Source organism: Monodelphis domestica, chromosome 1 (assembly GCF_027887165.1).
Source record: "Monodelphis domestica isolate mMonDom1 chromosome 1, mMonDom1.pri, whole genome shotgun sequence".
Taxonomy (NCBI): Eukaryota; Metazoa; Chordata; class Mammalia; order Didelphimorphia; family Didelphidae; genus Monodelphis; species Monodelphis domestica.
Genome location: NC_077227.1, coordinates 128538992 through 128559009, shown reverse-complemented (window position 1 = coordinate 128559009; position 20018 = coordinate 128538992). Strand labels below are relative to the sequence as shown.

General features: G+C 38.7%; 1 protein-coding gene across 5 annotated transcripts in view; it reads right to left on the bottom strand.

Annotated features, from left to right (window-relative positions):
* The window catches only part of NTRK3 (neurotrophic receptor tyrosine kinase 3), a 459350-nt gene that overhangs the window by 315165 nt on the left and 124167 nt on the right, over window positions 1–20018 (bottom strand). For all 5 annotated transcript variants that reach the window (XM_007479383.3, XM_007479384.3, XM_001364452.4 and 2 more), the window contains exon 4: window positions 6502–6570. In XM_007479383.3, the coding sequence (XP_007479445.1) occupies window positions 6502–6570 (69 nt within the window). The remainder of the gene's footprint in view (window positions 1–6501; window positions 6571–20018) is intronic.

Genomic DNA, 20018 nt, shown 5'->3' with positions numbered 1-20018 from the left:
TCCTTTCATTTACTATCAGCTTACTTTTGTCTTCATTTATATTGATAATGTCAATATTGACATCCTCTAGTAGTATATCAATTCAATGGTCATTTGATGGGAAACTCACATTTAGAGTATCATTATTTATGGACTGTCTAAAAACTGTGATTCTTACACCTTCTGCCTTCTTTTTCATCATTCACTATTGCTGAAGAAAATGGAGGGGTAGCACAAGATAGAGTGAATTTGATCTTTGTTTTGTTTCATGAATTAGCAAAAGAATTAATCACCAAAAGGCCAAGCTACTGGTCATGAAACTTTGTATATTTAATTATGCAGATCCTCGAAAAACAGCCACAGTCCATGGCTAGAACTGTACTCAATGACTTCCCAGAATGGAAAAATCTTTCAAAGTTTATGTTCCACTGGCATAGATTTTCAGAAGGCAGGCTCATCTCTAGTCTATGAAGAGCTTTGGAATGGTGGTTTGGTAGAGGCTTTTGCAGATAGTCTAACTGCATTTCTGCACATTATTTGAAAGTTTGACCTTATATAGGGTTGATGCATTCCTCATTAAATCTAAGTCAGAGTTGATACAGAGGAGAGCAACATATCTGAGCTGAAAAGTTGTTCTAAACTAATTTACAGATCATCCTAGAAATTTTGATAGAGAATGGGTTTCCATGGCTGACTCTGGAAATAGTATAATAGGTGAGATGCTGTAAAAGGCATTCCTTGGATCATAAAGTTGATTTTAATATGATTTTCTTATAGATTCTTATCTTGCAAATAGAAGGCTCAGAAATCACCATGACTCTCTAAAAGGTAAGGGGACCAGATGAAGAATTAAATAAGGGATAAAGAAGGGCAAAGTAGTTAGTTATAATGATACTGCCCTTTCTCTCCTCTTTTCTGGTCATCCTCCACAAAATCAGGTCACTTGCAGGAGCAAGAATTTCAGGGGCAGATCTGTAAGTAATAAAATACAGCTTTTCTAGGCCTATCAATAATGTATGAGGCCCCCATGAATAATACAGCAGCAGCTGCTTCAGGGCAAAATTTACCAACACCCTTCCCTAGCACCTCAGTGGCCCAAGGCCTAATCAGGAGACCCAGAGGGCCTCCCACAAATTAACTCAGTCCAGTTACTGAATATGTTGTCCTGCACCAGACATTAGCTCTTTGCAGTGTGGCCAAGGCCATGATTGGGTTTTGAGAAAAATTGATTTTCCTGGAGTTATTATCTATTGTTTTTCTGTCTTTTTTCTATAGCATTCCTGGTGCCAATGGCCCTCTTGGATGATGAGCGATGGGGTCAAGGCAGGAAGTGGGAAAATAGGTGGGCCATTTCATCAAACCTCATCAGACTCAGGGGAGGCATGTTAATATCAGAGCTTCATCAAGAAGTGCAACTCCTACTCTTCTAAGAAACCAAGAAGAGACACTGAAACCTTCAATTATGGAGAGATAGCATGTAATTCTTTCCACAATGTGGAGCACTGAGCCTTCCATCACTTCCTAGCCCCTGTTGGTACTGTAAGCTCTAACTACATTGCTAGGTATCTGTGAGGAAGATTTTTTTCCTCCCTTCCTCTCTAGAAATGTCTGACTATTCCACTAAGATGATATTTTGAAGGCAAAAAGAGCATTAATTACTAAAACTGAGATAGCCCTCCCTCTATTTTCCTTCTCTCTCAGCTCTCTTATTCTGGCATGGGCAGGCAAGGGTTCAGATCATCATGCAACAGAATGAATCTTAGCACCTAAATGTGGATCAAATAGAAATGCCAACTGCCAATACTATGATATAAGTACTAAGGTAGAAGCCGCATAGACAATGGAAGTTTCTTCCTTAATGGATAGTTAGATAGGTTCCTTAGGGAACTTCCAGTGCATCTGTCCAATTACACTTCTAAGCCAGGTACATACCTTCCTAATGCAGAAAAATAGTCATGTTTCTCCCTGACTGTGGTACAAACATTGAAATCCACATCAGGCTGGCTAAATTGTAACCTTTCTAGGAAAAGAAAAACAGTTCTCCCTGCCCTTCCCTGAATATAATTCTAGCAATCATAAAATTTCAGAGATGACAAGGATTTCAAAAGCTATGGAGCACAATTTCTATCTGAACAGAATCCCTAACAAATGCCCTCCAAAATAGCCAATCATTCATCCTTTATTAGAAGACCTCTGGGCAACTACTTGTTAGATATATTGTAGAGGAAATTTTTCTTCCAGTTTATATTAGACTAGAGGACTTCTCTGATCCCTTCCTAATGACATTTTGCAAATATATAGGCAGTCCATTGCATTTCTGGGCAACTTTAATTGTGATAAAAGTTGATGTATCCCCGCCAAGAATCAAAATCTTCCTGTCTCTCACTTCCACGTATTCTTTCAAGTTCTGGTCCTGGGGTCAAAAAGAACATATAATCTCTCTTTCATATGATAACCTTTTATATATTTGAAGATAGGCAACATGTCTACCTCTAGGTTTTCTCCATGCTGAACATCTTCAATTTTTTTCAACCAATCCTGATATATTGTGATATCAAATTTTCTCATCCCAGTTACCCTCCTCTGAACTTTCTCTAATTTTTCAATGTTTCCTAAAATGTGACACATCAATAGAATAATCCAAATATGCTTTGAACAGTGCCAATCCTGGTAGGACTACAATCTCCCTTTTTTTTGGAACACTAATACTGCAAATAAGTGTACAAACTCAACCACTAACAAAAATGCAAAGCTCGAACCACATATTAACATAATTTGTGTTCTATTGAATTTTCATTTATTTTTAAAATATTGTCTAATTAAATTTCAATCTGATTGGGCTCAATGGGTACATATTTCATACCTATGTTATAAATACTTTTAAATGGCAATAACTTTTTTGATTCCCAATCCACACTGTTGACTAATATAAAGCTTGCAAACGATTGAAACCCTCAGTTCCTTCTCATACACAATGTTGTCTCGTTACATCTCTGTCATTCTTTACTGTCGCTATTCTTTGAACTCAAAGTTAGGACTTCTGTTTCTTTTAGTATCTAAGAAGGTCTCCATTCTTACAGGGAGAAAGGAAAAAAAAACACAATCTCAGCACAAAATAATGGCCTTGATTACTCAATCTCCCATCACACAATCCAAAGAAATGTCCCCTGTTCCACCTCCTCAGTTCTGATCCAGAAGCGATTAATATTTTAATACTATCCATCATTCATGAGGAGCCAACTAAGTTTCTTCGAACAATAAGAATAAACCTCAGCAAGAGCAATAATGACTTAATTGTTCAGGGATATTTGGAAAACAATGTATTTTTGAAGATGCATCTTGACTTTCTTCTTGAAGAAATTTTTCAGAGGTTTCTGTGTAGTTTACAAGCCTTCCTTGATTCTTAATCCTGAATCAGATATTCCAACCTATTTTTAATTGTACACTTCATCTCTACTTTTGTATTGAAGTTATTCAGAATTAAAGAATATGCTGATTTAATTTTCAGAGGCTTATGTAATTCTTTGTAGATTGTCTCTGACTCCTCATCTTCTACAACAGATGCAGGCACAGCCAATGCAGATAAAATCTCCAAGAAGGGCTGTGAAAATTACTTTGAGCCTTTGAGGAAAGTCAATAATTTATAGCCATCTTTTTGCTCAGTGTATAGGTGTTTTTTTCCTCTCTTTCTCCTCCTTTGATGTCTAGTGATCCTTAGCTTTTTCCTGGTCCATGACTATTCCTTTGACTTTCCATTGAGTCCTTCTAATGTCTTTCATTCCTGTTCCCCTGCAGAGTAGGAGTCATAGTCATATTTTTCTTCTATCAACAGACTGTGTGCCAGAAATGGGAACTGTTTAGATTTTAATCACAACTGCAGCAAAACGCAACCTGATCCTTCTCCAGCCTGATGATAAATTTCATATCTAACACGTTAATTCTTCCTCATAAATAGACCCCCCCCCACCTGCCTGATTCCTCCTCAGAGGGGGATTTCTTTGTTTAATAAAATAATTTTTTTTATTTAACAATGTGACAGAAATAAAATACTCAGTGGACATGGTAGTGATAACGCACTGACTTCCACTTGAGAAAATATCTTCATTCCTTCATAAGTCACTGATAGCTCACAGCTATATTGATCACTGGTGAAGATGAATGCAGAATCCCATGATCCTCTGGGATAAATCTGACTTTTTTTTCAGTATATATCTATTGAACAACTGTTTCTAAAACTCCACAAAACAGGTCACCAGGGCAGCACACCATTGATTTCATGTCCAATTATTTTTCAGAAGGAGCACTGAACGCTTTATCAATAATTCAGTAGGCTGTAGACCTTCGATGTCCCCAGGAGAGATGCTATCCTATTTCCCAGAATGAGTGGGACAGCGTCTCTGGAGCCCCAGGCTAGAAGCTCTCAATATAGACAATTTTCGGCTAAATTGCAATCTTCTTGATGGCAGTGACCGTGTCTTATATCTCACAGTATCCCCAATCCCTAAAATATTGCCTTGTTCATGATAGATACACAATAGATTTGTAAGGATAATTCAGGCTATGCTGACTGCTTGACTACACAAATATACAACACATTGGCCCCTTCACCCCATCAGGCTTCAGCAATATAAAAGACTTCAGCTCATACACAATACAATTGTCCTTGGAAAATTAGAGCCCTTTTACCCAAATACAAGTGTAATATCAAAGAGTAAATACAGCTGAGCATAAAATAGATAGTATATAATTGGCAGAGGATGTGACAATGGAGGATTACTCTCTAAAGGAATTAACATAATGTTATAGAGGAAAGAACTTTGGATTTAAAATCAGTAGACAGTTTAAATCTCAACTGAGGTAACTTGGGGCAAGTTATATCAATTTCCACAGAAGTAAAATGAGTGATAAAGACCAGATGGTCTCTGAGGTCCCCTTCATTTCTTCTTTTTTTTTAACCCTTACCTTCTGTCTTTGAATTAATAGTGGGTATTGGTTCCAAGGCAGAAGAGCAGCAATGGTGGTTTAGTGATTTGCCCAGGGTCACACAAGTAGAAAGCATCTGAGGTCACATTTGAACCCAGAACCTCCTAGCTCTAGGCCTGGCTCTCAATCCACTGAGCCACCTAATTGCCCTTTCCCCTTTCATTTTTAAATTCTAGGATCCTATGACAATTTATTAAAATCAATAGATCAAATGCAGCTTGCCATTTAGTATCTTTGACATTTTCCTATTCATTTAAAACCTCTCTATATCTGGTATTAATAGTACCACTAATTGAATCCTGTTTAGCTATCTATAAAGAGATATATAGTCTCTAAATAATAAGCCATGGCAAGAATCTTTATGAGTATATCTCTGAACTTCAGAGATATGTCACTAAAGATTTAAAAAGACTTTAAGGCTTGCTATACTAGTATCATGTCCCATCACTGACCTAGTCCTCATGATCAAAGGAAGAGCAAACCCTAAGTAGGAAATAACAAACCCTACCAGGGTTTGAATGAAATGTCGAACCTTCTCAAGAACATACATGTTCCTTCTGTAAATCAAAGTATGCTTGCATTTTCCCAACCAATCATTCCTGTGGGAATAGAAGAGGCTCTTGATCTTCAGGATCCTTGCAGAAAAATAGTGTCTACTTGATGAGATGGAATAATGTGACCCAGGATGTAAATATTCCCCTTCCTCACAAGCTGTGCCTCTCAAGGTATGATTATGACTCATGCATGCCCTTCAATTCTGACAGATGGCATGAGGAAGGGGTGAAGGGCCAGCAGGCCAGGCATGAGTCCAGAGCACTTGCATCTTGGCAAAAACAATGGAGAAATTTACATTTTGAGAATTTGGACTAAGGTATTTTTCTCAGAGTCATCATATAAAAAGGGACATGAGTAGAATTCCCAGAACCCAGAACTCTGGGTTCCATTCATAAGAGGAGTCTTTTCCAAGTTATTTCTTAATTTATTCCATGCTCAAAAATAACACTATTGACTGTGCCATCAGCATTTGCTTTGAGTTACTTTTTCCAGAAGTAGTCATGCATCTCCATTCATCCATCTATTCTTACCCTTTTCCTACTGTAACCAATAATATGCATCTGCAAGATGGCTGGCTTCAGTTAAAGATGCAGTCATCATTCAGAGAACAGAACAAAGCTAGACACCAAACACAGAAGAGAACTGAAGACTAAATACATGACCTTGGACTCATTAACACTGTCTCCAGACCACCAATCCTGGGACCATGCAGCAACAAAGATTGTTAGCTTCTGAAAAGGATTCAATATAAACATGGATTTAATCAGAAAGAAAGCTATGTAATGGATTTCTTTGGCTCCCACTGGACATTGTAACCTCTCTCCCCTCTCCAGCCTAGTATATTGAAGACTTCACCATTGTCCACATGTAGTCCCTTATCCTTGCTTTCCCACTACCCTGAGTGACATGTACGTGCACATAAACACATACACACATACACACAGAGCATGTTTCTTTTGAGAAAGGTCTTCAGGATGAACTTACAGTTCACGGAGACTCAATGTCTGGAAGAGTTGCCATGACAGCGTGGTGAGCCGGTTGCTGGAGAGATTTCTGCAAAATTAATAATCAAAGAAAAAAATAAGAGAAGAGTTTGTGATAGCTAATTCCCTCTATACAAGTTCTAGCAATTTAACATCTTCCTTCTTAAGTTTACAGTTGAGGAGACTTAGAGTAATAGTTGAGGCCATCAATCAGGTCAGCAGAGAAATAGAGCTTGGAAGGTAGGCTTAGTAGTGGGGTGGGAGAGAAAGAAGTGGATTTTTTTTCAAATAATTTTTATAAAATGTAGAAATAATTAGTGATTTGATGTTTCCCACACGCACACTATCCTCCACCCCTAGGAAAATTGGTATTTAAACCTTGGTCCTTAGAAAGCTAACATCCTAGACATGGGTGAAGGCAGGAAAACCTGACACACAGGATAAATGATTACCATTTCAACCATAATCATCATCATCATCAGAAAGCATTTATTAAGTATATGTCATAGTTGGAAATGCCACTGGGCTAGACACAGAATTATTTGAAATAGGAAAGTCTTATCCTTGGTGAAGTAAAAACCCAGAAATACACACAAATATGAATGACACCAATGGTCAGTGGTTGTTTTCAATCTCAAAGTCACTGATCCAGAGGTTTCATCTCCCTTCATTCCCAGTTTTTGTTGCCGAGTATCATCAAAAGACCTCACTATTCTGCTTTCTGACTCTGCTTTCATCCAGTGGGAAGAACAGTGAAACCATAAAGAAGGATTTGAAAATGAAGTTGTAGAATGAAATAATGATATTACATAAAATGGTAGTTTGGACTTACCATCTATAATTGCCTTTCTGGATTCTTTTGTTTGGTACTTAACACCCTTCACAATCTGAATCCAGTCTATCTTTCCCACTTGATTATACACTGCTCTATTCCATACACTCTATGCTCCAATAAAACCAGCCTACTTGTTGTTCTCACTGTCTACACAAACTGGCCCCCATTCCTGGAATACTTTCCCTGCTCATTCCTGTGTCTTGGAACATGCACCTACCTCCCTTTAAGGCTCAACTCCAGGGCTATCTTCTTAGAGAGGTCTTTCCTAAGTCCCCTATTTGTTAACCCTTTTCCTCCCAGAATCCTTGTATATTTCTTTTATGTGTATTCTGCATCTACTTATTGTAAACCTGTTGTATTCCCCTAGCAAAATGTAAATTCCTTGAGATCAGGGATTCTCTCACTTTCATATCTGTGTCCTCACATCTAGCAAAGTCCCTGTCACACAGATGGTGTTTAAATGGAATAAATATTTACTGACCTATTGGAATCCAAAGGCTTTCTAACTCTAAGATTTTTTAATCATGTTTATTTTTTTTAACAATTAGTGTTAAAGGTGATTAAAATTGAACCTTATTTCTTTGCTCTGCCATTAACTAATTTTCTGTGTGACTCACTTTACCTCTTAGGCTTCCGTTTTCCCCAACTACACAATAAAGGTTTGAGATTAGATCATTTTCTAAGGATCCTGCCTATTCTAAAATTATATGATCCCATATATTTTGCCAACTCCTCCCCATCCTACAAATAAATATCAGATGACACACTGTAGACTAAGATTCCTCAGCTGAGTTGTTCACAGATCAGACTATTATGTTTATTTATACTATATGGAAAATATTCCTAGACACAGATCATCCCTTTCAGTCACAACCTTTCATGATAGATACCTACAGTCTTCAGTAGCTTGTGTCTTAAAAACAATCATTAGCCTTATGAATTAAAGAGTAAACACGCCCATGTGTTACTGCTTTGTCAGGCTCCACAAGTTTCAATGTCAGAGCCCTCAATAAAGGTGGTTTAGGAAGTGTCAACAATAGCACCATCTAATGATCTATTTATGTGAATAAGCAACAGCCTTGATATATAGAGAGATTTGTGTATATATAGATCATGATAATAATCTATCATGTGTATATGCATCAATAATATACACACACACACATATATACAATGACTATAATTCAGACATATAAATATACATACTTTAAAACTAACAAACTCTCAGAAAAAAATTGGTTTTGGACACTTAGGTTAAAAATAGAAGGGACATACACAATCTAAGTAAATATTTCAAACAGTTAAAAAAACTCAACAGATCAGCCTAAGAATGAAGGAAAAGAAGAAAAATAAGAAACCATTTTCTTCTTCCTTTCTTATTTGTATAAGTATATGTGTGTGTGGATATGTGTATGTGGATCATATATATATATATATATATATATATATACATATATACATATACATATAAATATATCTGAATAGTTTAAGACAGGATTTCTGTCAAGGTCCCTTACAGAATTACAGAGTCCCATATTCAACAAATAACCTTTTTATCTTGTCTCCCTATGAGTTCCTTGAAGCCTGGGAACATGTTTTAAATTTTCTTCTGTGTCCTCAGTACTTACCACAGTGCCTGACAAGGGCTTAATAAATGCTTGTTAATTGAGTGATTATGTGATTGATTGGTATAGATCATGTTCCCGATAGTTCTTAGCAGATGGTGTTCATGAGCTGTAGTTCCAAACAAATCATCACTCCATAGCCAACTCTTCCATGGTGATCCTCTCCAAACTTAGCCAAGTAGGACTTGCCATGAGTTAAGCTTGGCTGGCATAAGCTCTGAGAGTTAAATAAGCCACAAACATTTATTAAGCACCTTCTAAGCGCCAGCTATTGGGCTAGGCATTGTGGGTTCAAGTACAAAGAATAAAACCATTCCTTTTCACAAGGAACTTATATAAGGGAGACAAGAAGAATACACACACACACACACACACACACACACATATAAGTTAATGAAGTTAACAAACTACATACAAAGAAGTTAAATACAAAGACTTTAAGAGGGAAGGAACTAAAATTTGGGAAGATTAAGAAAGGTTTTATGAATAAGGCGATGTTTGAGCTGCATCTTAAAGGAAGAAAAGGTGTTTTTTAGGCAGAGTTAAGAGGGAGTATACTGAGAATTTGGGGTTATTTCCTAATCCGAAAGACTTTTAGGATCATAGATTCCTAGGCAGGAGGGACCTTAGTGATAATCAATCCCAATCTCTTCATTTTATCACTGAAAAAAACCATAGTTTGTATAGATTGAATGACTCATCTAAGGTTACACAGCTAGTAAGAGGAAGAAATTTTTCTCAAATACACTGCCTTCTCTTCTCTGACACTGCCACCACTCTAGAAAAGGCCCTCATCACCTTGTGTCTGGACTATTGCAATAGATTTTTAGTAGTTCTGCCTGCCTCAGGTCTCTCCATACCATACTCTAATCTATTATCCATTTAGCTACTAAAGTGGTTTTCCTAAAACAAAGTTTCAGTGATATCACGCCACCCCCCCAGCCACACACACACACACACACACACACACACACACACACACACACACACACCCTCACTCAGTAAACTTCAGTGGCTTCCTATTGCCTCCAGGAACACAAATGCAAAATGCTATGTTTGGCACTCAAAGCCCTTTATGACCTAACTCCTTCCTACCTTTCCAGTCTTCTTCTATCTTGCTCCCCAACATGTACTCTTCAATACAGGAGCATTGGCCTCCTGGCTGTTCCACAAACTAGACACTCCATCTCTTGGCTCCTACATCTCTCTGACTGTCCCTCATGTCTGAAATGTTCTCCCTCCTCTGCTCTGACTCTGACTCCCCAGCTTCCTTTAAGTCCTAATTAAATCCAACTTCTACAAAAAGTCTTCCACAGCCCCTCTTAATTCCATTGCCTTCCCTTTGTTAATTATTTCGTATTTATCCTGTATGTAACTTGCATTGTTTGTATGTCATCTACCCTATCTGATTGTAAACTCCTTGACAATGCAAAGGCTGTCTTTTGCTTTTTTTTTTTTTTTTGTATCTCCAGCACTTAGCACAGTGCCTGGAACATGGTAGGTGCTTAACAAAATATAGTGGTTGAAATGGAATTTAACCTAGGTCTTCCAACTTGCAATCTAGTACACTTTCCTCCGTACCATGCTGCAATAAGATTATCAAAGTAGGGCTTTACTGGAGGATTAAAATACATGAAAAAGAATTTTTTATCTTCAATCCCCATTCAGGAGAACCTTCCAATGGAAACTTTCTCTTCTTTATTCCTACAACTTTCTACCTCAGCTTAAGGGATAATAGTCTCATTTTATATACCCTGGCATTACTATATCACAATAGCATGAATTACTTGGGGACCCAAAGAGACCTTGTGAGAACATGCAAGAAATACAGGCTATATAAGTTATTGCAAAAGCATTGACCCTATCCAAAGGACCATGGATGTATGTGCCTTTAATTCTAGGGAATCTAGCAAAGATACCCTGCCCAATTTCTAGGGCAAAGCCCTCCTTTCCTCAGAATTAAGGATTTTTTCATCTATCCTTGCCCTATGTCATAGTCCTCCCTAAACAAATTTGCCTTTCTCATAAGACCCTAGCCACTCCACATTACTTTGAAAGGCACCCCTTTTCTTTTATGAACCTTGAAAAACTCAAAGGGAATTCAGTGCCAATGCCCACTGAAGTACCTTAGGAAGTGGAAGCCCCAGTGAGAGTTGCTGCACCCCTTAAGGTAGAGAGATGCAAAAACAACAACCTAGGGACTGGAAGGTCAGGAGACAAGTGAAATGGCAACCTTCCTCCTTTCTGAGAATGAGAAGTGAGCAAGAAGAGAGCAGAGAGCAAGCAGGGAGTACAAACCAGTGTATAGGCTGCCAACAATGTCCTTTGCAAAGGTCATGTTTTGCTACATTAGGCAGAAATGTCAAGTGAAAATTGGATTCTGAAAGAAGGAAAATAACAGACATTCTAGGCAAACAAAGAAAAAGAAATAGCATTATACAATTTACAAAGGTGGGTAGCCATTATGTCTAGCCTACCAGGATGAGGGGCAAGGAAAGCAGTGACTCCTAGGTGTGTTTCCCAAGAGAAATCCTGGTAGGATTGTAGACTTAGAGGTTCAAGGGCCCGTGGAAGCCATCTAGTCCAAGGTCCTCATTCTGTAAATGGTGAAACTGAAGCCCAGAGACGTGTAGCAACTTCTCTAAGTCGGCACAGGTTAAGTGGTAGAGCCAGATCTTAAGGCTGGGTCCTGGTATTATAAGATCATAGATCTAGAGATAGATGAGATCTCAAAGCCATCTACTTGGATAGTGTCATTTCACAGATGAACAAATTGATGAAGCCCTGTGTGAATATCTAGCAAAGTATATACGACAGCATCCTCCTCATTATCACATTTATTATTATTATTATTATTAAGGTAAAGTGACTGGCTCACAGTGACACGTGTGATTCAGTATTAAAGGAGACATTTGAATGCACACCTAACACTTTCCTTTTCACTGCTTTCTTCTCTTCTTCCATTCTCTACTCCCAAACATCCACACATCCCAAATAGGAGAAGAAATATTTTTTTTTATTATTCTGGCTTTCGAGTTATACTGGATTTCTCATCTCCAATATCCCTGGGAATTCTTTAGCCATTGCCACTGCCCAGCCTTCTCTCCTCCCTCCTGATTCTCTGCAATCTAAAACATTTTCTCTCCTTATAGTCAGCTAGTATATTGGATACAGCACTAAACTTGGAATGAAGAAGACCTGAGTTCAAATGTGACCTCAGACCATCACTAGCTATGAGACCCTAAGCAAGTTACTTGTCATGGCTCAGCCTCAGTTCCCTTATCTGTAAAATGGAGATAATAATAATATTAATAAATAATAACGCCTCCAAGAGTTGTCATAAGGATAAAATGGGATACTTGTAAAGCACTTTGCAAATCTTAAATGGTTACATTTCGTTGTAGTTGAATCATGTCCAACTCTGTATGACCCCATTATGGAGTTTTCTTGACAAAGATACTAGAGTGGTTTGTCATTTTCATCTACAGTGAATTAAGGTGAATAGAAGTTAAGTGACTTGCTCAGGATCATCCAGCTATTAAATATCTGAGGATTAGGGGCAGCTGGGTAGCTCAGTGGATTCAGAACCAGGCCTAGAGAGGGGAGGTCCTGGGTTCAAATCTGGCCTCAGATACTTCCCAGTTGTGTGACCCTGGGCAAGTCACTTGACCCCCATTGCCTAGCCCTTACCACTCTTCTGCCTTGGAGCCAATACACAGTATTGATTATAAGATGGAAGGTAAGGGTTTAATATATATATATATATATATACATATATATATATGTATATGTATACATATATATATATATATATCTCTGTTATAGTCTCAGACACTTCCTAATTGTGTGACCCTGGGCAAATCACTTAAATCCTATTGCCTAGCCCTTACTGATCTTCTGCCTTGGAACCAACATACATTATTGATTCCAAGACGGAAGGTAAGAGTTTTATTTTTTAAAAAAATCTGAGGACAGATTTGAATTCAGGTCTTCCTGACTCCAGGTCCAACACTCTATCCACTTAGCCATCTAGCCTCCTCAACCAAGGGCTATATAAATGCTAGTTATTATTGCTTGTTATTATTATTGTTGCTGCTGGAGTAAGCAGATTGCTTTTTCTCAAATCATTGCTCAGAATTTTCTTTTGCCCCTGAAAAATATTTACCCCAGCCTGCTCCCAGGTGACCTCTAAATAAGTGGCCAGCTTTCACTCACACTCCTTTCCCCGATGGCCCAGCACGGCTAGTGCTCCCGTGCAGATGAGGAAGCTGAGAAGGAGGGCAGATCTGGTGTCCTGATGGCCGCTAGCCCAGTCAAAATCAGAAGTCGCTGTCTGCATTTTCTAGCCTGTGCCTCACCCACTGAGATTTACTGCCCCTGCATTTTCCTATGCTCTTCTTTAATGAGCTGGCTACCCTGCTCCTAAGATTAAGAACCATTCTGTCCCTAAGCCCGCAGTCTCCTCCCCCAGAACCATTAATGTCTGCCGCGGCCTTCCCTGGCTCCAATGGCCAGTTTCCAAGTAACCCGATCATCTCCTCGGTGTGCCACTCTGAATTAATTGGGTGACTAAGATTTTATAAGACAATGCATCAAACATTTTTCCAAAATCAGGCTCCATGACATTTCTCTGCCTCCCCTTTAGTGAATCATCTGTAAAATGAATGTAACAAAGCCATTACATCGACCTGCTGTGTTGTTTTTTTTTTTAACAGGGCTCAGACCCTTGTCTTGTTCTCCATGGCCCAAAATAGAAAGATGAGAGATAGGATGGAGATGAGAGAGGGAGAGAGAGACAGAGACAGAGGGAGAGAGAAACAAAGAGGCAGGGAGAAGGGAAAATGGAGGGAGGAGGGAAAAAGGGAGAGAAAAAGAGTAAGAACATTTATCAAGTCTTCAAGGTGTAGTCCCAGACATGCCCTCTTTTTTTTCAAACACCTTCCTTCTTAGAATCTACACCAAGTATTGCTTCTAAGACAGAAGAGCAATAAGGGCTAGAAAATTGGGATTAAGTGACTTGTCCAGGGTCACACAGCTAGAAAGTGTCTGAAGCTAAATTTAAATCCAGGACCTACCATCTCCAGGCCACTGAGCCACCTGACCGCCCCTGCCCTCTTTTCATAAATGTTTTGGCAGGAGAATTTCCCCAGGTCTGTTTATGAGGAAACATATACTCCATTTAACAGGTGGAAAGATGGATCAAACTCTCCAAAAGAAGACACAGATCTCCCCATTTAACAAAAAGAAGCAAGGTGGTAGACATGAGTTTCTTGGCTTGCCCAAGGAGAAGCTAATCTTTAGTGGTAATAAAGCATCTATTGATATCCCCAAGTTCAAGGTCTACTGTTAGAACTTGTAAGCTATATTTTTTAGTAAATATGAACATATATCTGAATGTAGTCCTACCAAAAAAAATACTTGGAAATTTGAGAGGGATATTATAGGAAATTCTTGAAAATCAGAGTCCCTAAGCTCCCATAAATACAATGTTGGAGGATCAAACCTCCCAGTACTTGGTTCCTATTTCTAATAAACCAGACAGGATGAGTTCTGGTTGCCTAAAGAAGAAAACCACTCCGAGTTTGCATGGTGAAGATAAGGCAATAGAACCTACCACAAACTGTGATATATTCTCTTGTGGACTATTAATTACCTTCTATGACTTTTCAGGATTCAAGGGAGTTCCATTACCCTTTGCTTACCTTTGATCTCCCTAGAGATACCCATTGGGCTGCTAAGGTCCCCACAGGTTTTCTTAACCTGGAAGGGATAATTGGTGGGGTAGTAGGGGCATATTTCATGGGGCAAGAGAGGGAAGAATAGGAAACAAAGGACTAGAGATGTGAATATTATTTCTCTCAAGGGTGACAGACAATAACATTTCGTAAATTGTGCTACCAGAGAGTTAAGCAAATATTAAGACTATCCTTATGTTGTCCAACAACTACCAAGGAAAACACCCCTTAGGACCTTCTCAATCATTTCTTCCCAGATTGGTCATCACCTATAGCCTCACTTTTTTTTAAAGACCAGAGTCCGGGCCTCAGTTTATCAGTGCTCTCTTCAGGTTTAGACAGACTACCACATTCCCTTGATCTCTTGAAATTCTGGGCAACAACTAACAAATAATTCTCTTGTTTAAAACTAGAAAGAACTCTTGGAGTCATCTAGTCCAGCCAACACATTTTACAGATGAAAAACTTAAAGACTGCTGAGATGAAATGATTTACCCAGCATCACACAGGATAAATAGTCATGTTAGTATTCAAACTCGGGTCCTGGGTTACAGCATGTTGCTTTCAAGGTATAGTGGAATAGACAAAACTTCATTTTTTTTAATCCTTTGCTTACTTATCCATTTACCCTCACAAAACAGAAGTATATAATCTTAGAATTAAAAAAATAAGAGTTAGATGTTTCTTTATTATGAGAGATAAACAAAAATGAAAAGAAAAGCAGTTAATTCTGGTCTTACATACAAATATATTTGAACCTAACCTTTAAGGGAGAACCTCAAATCTCTAACCTGAAGAGGACTTTTGTTATTTTTGTTCAGTCACTACTCTTTGTGACCCCATTTTGAGATTTTCTTGGCAAAGATATTGGAGTGGTTTGCCATTTCCTTCTCCAGCTTATTCTACAGATGAAGAACAAAGGTAAAGAGTATTAAGTGACTTACCTAGGGTGGCACAGCTAGTAAGTGTCTGAAGCCAAATTTTAATTCAGAAGATGAGTGAGTCTTCCTGATAAATCTTCTAAGCCACTCTGCCATCCAGATGCCCCTGAAGAAGGCATCCTATCTTAATTCCTCCCTCTCTCATCTTTCTTCCCCATCTTGTATTATTTCCTGAATCATAATTGACCATATCATTTAGATTTCCTTTCTAATCGCTGGAAGTAAGACACCAATGGTCAAGTTTAAGGTATGGAGGACTACAGAGAACCTACCTGAAGGGAGGTGATATATAATAATACTGACAAGCTACAGTATGTAAGAACCAAATTATAAAGTTCCTAAAATGTCAGGCTAGGAGAGTTTGCATTATATTCAGTAGGCAAAAGGAAGACACTGAAGTTTTTGAGAAGAGTTATGAGTAATCATAGTAATCAAAGTAGTGCATTAAGAATATTACTTAACAGTCAGGGGAAGGTTCAAAGGGTAACCTTCAATTCCATTTTCCCTTTTCCTAGTAACAGGAAGCAAAATCCGCAAGTCAACTTTGAATTCAGCAATAAGGTTACTGATGACCTTGGAGACAGTAATTTCAATAGAGTTCTAGGAATGGGATCCAGATTGCAGGAAACTAAGGAGGGAGTGGGTGGAGAGGAAGTGAGTACAGATTATTCTTTCTGAAAGATTGGCAGGGAACAAAAGAGAGACAGGACAGAAGCTTAAGGGGATTACAGAACATGGTAGAAGGAAAGGTTTTAGGGTAGCTCGGATATTTGTTTTTAGAATTAGGGAGACCTAACTATGTTTGTATGCAGAGGGAAGGAATTGGGAGAGACAGAATAAGAAATATCTCAGAGAAGATTGAGAATGGAGAAAGATCCTGGGAAAGATGGGGTCAAGGGCACAGGTGAAGAGTTTTAGATTAAGGGAAAAGAAAAGACTAGTAAAGATACCCCCCAAAAGCTATTTTAGTTCTGTCTTACACATGACCCAATCCCCTTTGGGTTCTGAATAAAAGAAGTAAACGGAATAGCTTTCATCATTATTCACAATGATGAAAAACATATTGCTTCCATGACTGCTCACCATTCCATTTCCTTAGAGCCCTGGGAACTATGGCTGGCCAAACACATTCTGTAGTCCTCATTTTCACTGCTCTGAAGTAGGGACTGCCCATCAACAGAGGTAGTTGCATTTCAAAAAGGGGAGGGGAGTCCCAAATAAAATATATGCCTATCAGAATCCCAGTGTCAATCCAGTAGGTCATTCCAGCTAAATACACTGTGTCTAAATGCCCTGTGGCTTGATGCCAGCTGTGGCAGGAGTCCTATGGGCCATCTCCTTTCCAGTTCATTGCCCATGGGCACTGAGACTTGTTCTGCTGTCAGGATCCCTGGGCTGGAAAGGAAAATCACTTGGCAGACTCTGACTTCAAGGAAATTGCAGCCCTATAGCTTCAGTCTTCATCTGGTTTATTTGATTTTTTTCCCTAACTAAATTGCAGCAAAAGCAAGGTGGGAATGGGTTTGGCTGTTTAAACTATTTTATGCTGAGTGGTTCATTAATGAACATTAATGAACTCATCATCTTTCCCCAGAAGCCTGCCCATTCCTCTGACTTCTTTATTTCTGTTGGTGGCACCACTACCAGTCTTCCAATCTTGAAAGCACAAGCCATCTTAGGCTCTTCCTCCATAATCATTTCCATATCAATAAATAAGCATTTATTAAGTGTCTCCTATATGATAGGCACAGTGCTAGGCACTAGGGACACAAATACACAAGTAGAACAAGCTCTGCTCCCATCAGTTGCCAAATCTTGTTAATTCTCTATAACATCTCACAAATCAATCCCCATTTTTCCCATTCTTGTGATTAATCATCTGAATTCAAATAATCATCTCTGTCATTCCTTCCTGGGCTCTGTTTCTGACATTATGGACTTGTTATCATGCTTCCACTGCCTTCTCACCCTCAGAAGTTTCCTCTTCCCCTAATGTCTCATTCCTCCATTGGTGACTTCCTCCAGGAACCTTCCCATGTTGAGGAAAGGTTTGGGCCAGACATCCTTCAGTCCTCTACTGCTCTATTACTGGCTCCAGACTGGGGCCCCACCATGGTCCCCATCCCCCCACACCCTATGTTTTCAGCTCCCTTTTAAGAACTGTCTTCCCTGATTAGAATGTAAGCTTCTTTAAGGCTTTGCTTTGACTTGTATTTCTACCCTCAGTATTAAGCACAGTACCTGCCTAGGAAATTCAAAATCCCTCCTTACCCAATTCTTCTACACAAGATTGGGTGTTCACAAACATTATCCATTAACTCTGTCCTCAGGCTGATGATCAACTCTTTGTGGGAAACTGGGAGAGGCTTCCCATCTTCTCCCAGGGTGCACAGACTTTGGGAAGCCCCTAGGTCATGGGTGAGTATACATGTTTTTCCTCTACTCAAACTATACCTTTCTTGAGAGCAGGAGTCATAACTATTTCTGTATCCAAGCATCATTTCTTTAATTGTGTTGAGCATTTAAGAAATCGTTGTTAAATTGGTTTGAATTTGAACAAACCTAACTTCTATAATCAAATTACAAATTATATAAGCCATGGCTCAGCCTCAGTTTAGTGAAGTGGAGGCAAGTTTCCCACTCTGGTCCTAGCACTTGATTAGACTATTTGCAAAAGTCAGTGACAAAAGGACCTCATTAGAGATGAACCACCACACCATCATAGGGGAAAACTCAAGGATCAAGCAATCAGTGCTTCTCTCTTATTATTCAATCTGCCCAAGAAAAAGCTTGGGAGGTCAGAGGTGTTAAGAGTGAGAGTGAGAGTGGGGAAGGCTGATTTCAGGGTGTCCTCGCTCAATAAAGAACTCAAACAGAAATTGTCAGTTGCAACTGCCCCTTCCAGAACAAAAGAAATAGTAACAGCAATATCGTACAATGGTCAACTGTAGAAACTAGGCTACTCCCAACACTGCAATGATCTGGGACAATCCTGAAAGACTTATGACAGGGAATGCTACCCACCTCCAGAGAAAAAACTGTTGGAGTCAAATGGATATAGATCAAAGCATGCTATCTTTCACATCAGTGTATTTATGGTTTTATTTTAGGGTTTTACTTTTGTATGAATGTGCTCTTACAACAAAGACCAATATAGAAGTGTGTTTGCATGATAATAAAAATTTAATTTAAGTCTTAAAAAAAGAATGAAGGATAGGCTTTTTTTTTATTCTCTGTATAGCCTCCTCCGTCCCCATTTATTAGTAATTCCAAATGATCTTCTTGTAAATTATTTAAACTTTCTTCATCCTACTCTTTTGCTTCCTGTAAAATTTCATGATTAATCATTTTTAAAAATCAAATTCATCAAGGAAGCAGGAGAGGCTTCTTGAAGGGTTTTACTTGATCTGAATCTTGAAGGAATATGCATTCTGAGAGGCACAGATGAAAAAAGACTGCATTCTAGGTATTGGAGACATGGAGATGTGAGATAGAACAGCATGTATAAGCAACAAGGACTGTCAACTTTAAGCACAGAGCATATAGAAAAAATGATATGAAATAATGCATCACTCAATGCTCTCTGGACCACCACCAATTCAAGTTCTTTGGGTACTATAATAATGGTGATATCTTACTATATAAATCTAACCCCAGTCAACTGGCTACTCCATCTTCCAGCCTTGATACCCAGACACAAGCTGCAGATCCTGCCTCTATGCCTTCTTAATTAGACTTCCCCCTCCCACTCTGAGGACATAATGATTGGTGAGAGCTCACTACATTTTATTGGATCCAGCCACCCAACTGCAGTATCCTCCTACCATGTCATTGGACAATACCATATGTCAGCCTTATGACCAACTTTGACCTTTGCTTCTGGGAACAATAATGAGACCAATTCCACCATTGCTTCTGGAAAGGGCACATTATTAAATTGTTCTGTTTCTACCCACCATCCCTATGATTTCATCCTTCTGTGACCACTATTACCCTATTTATGTTGCCTCCCCTTCAAGATATAAACTGTATGAGAGCAGAAAGTCGTTTCTCTTTTGTATTTGCAATCCCTTAACACTCAGCATATAGTAATTGCTTAATAATTGCTTATTCATTCACCCATTCCTATCTATATAATATCACCAGAAAATTACTGTTGTTAAAAAGATGCATCTTTGTTTCAAGGAGAAGTTTGGGATCTTTAAAAAGCAATGCACAATCTCCCAAATGTCATTCAACCCACTCTCTCCTATTCTATTCTGAGCCTAGAATCTATAAAAAAAAATATGTGTACTGATGGACCATATCTAAGGAATGCCCATCCAACTTCATGTCATAGTCTGAACAATAAGCATTCTTTATCCACGAAATTTTTCCTGTTT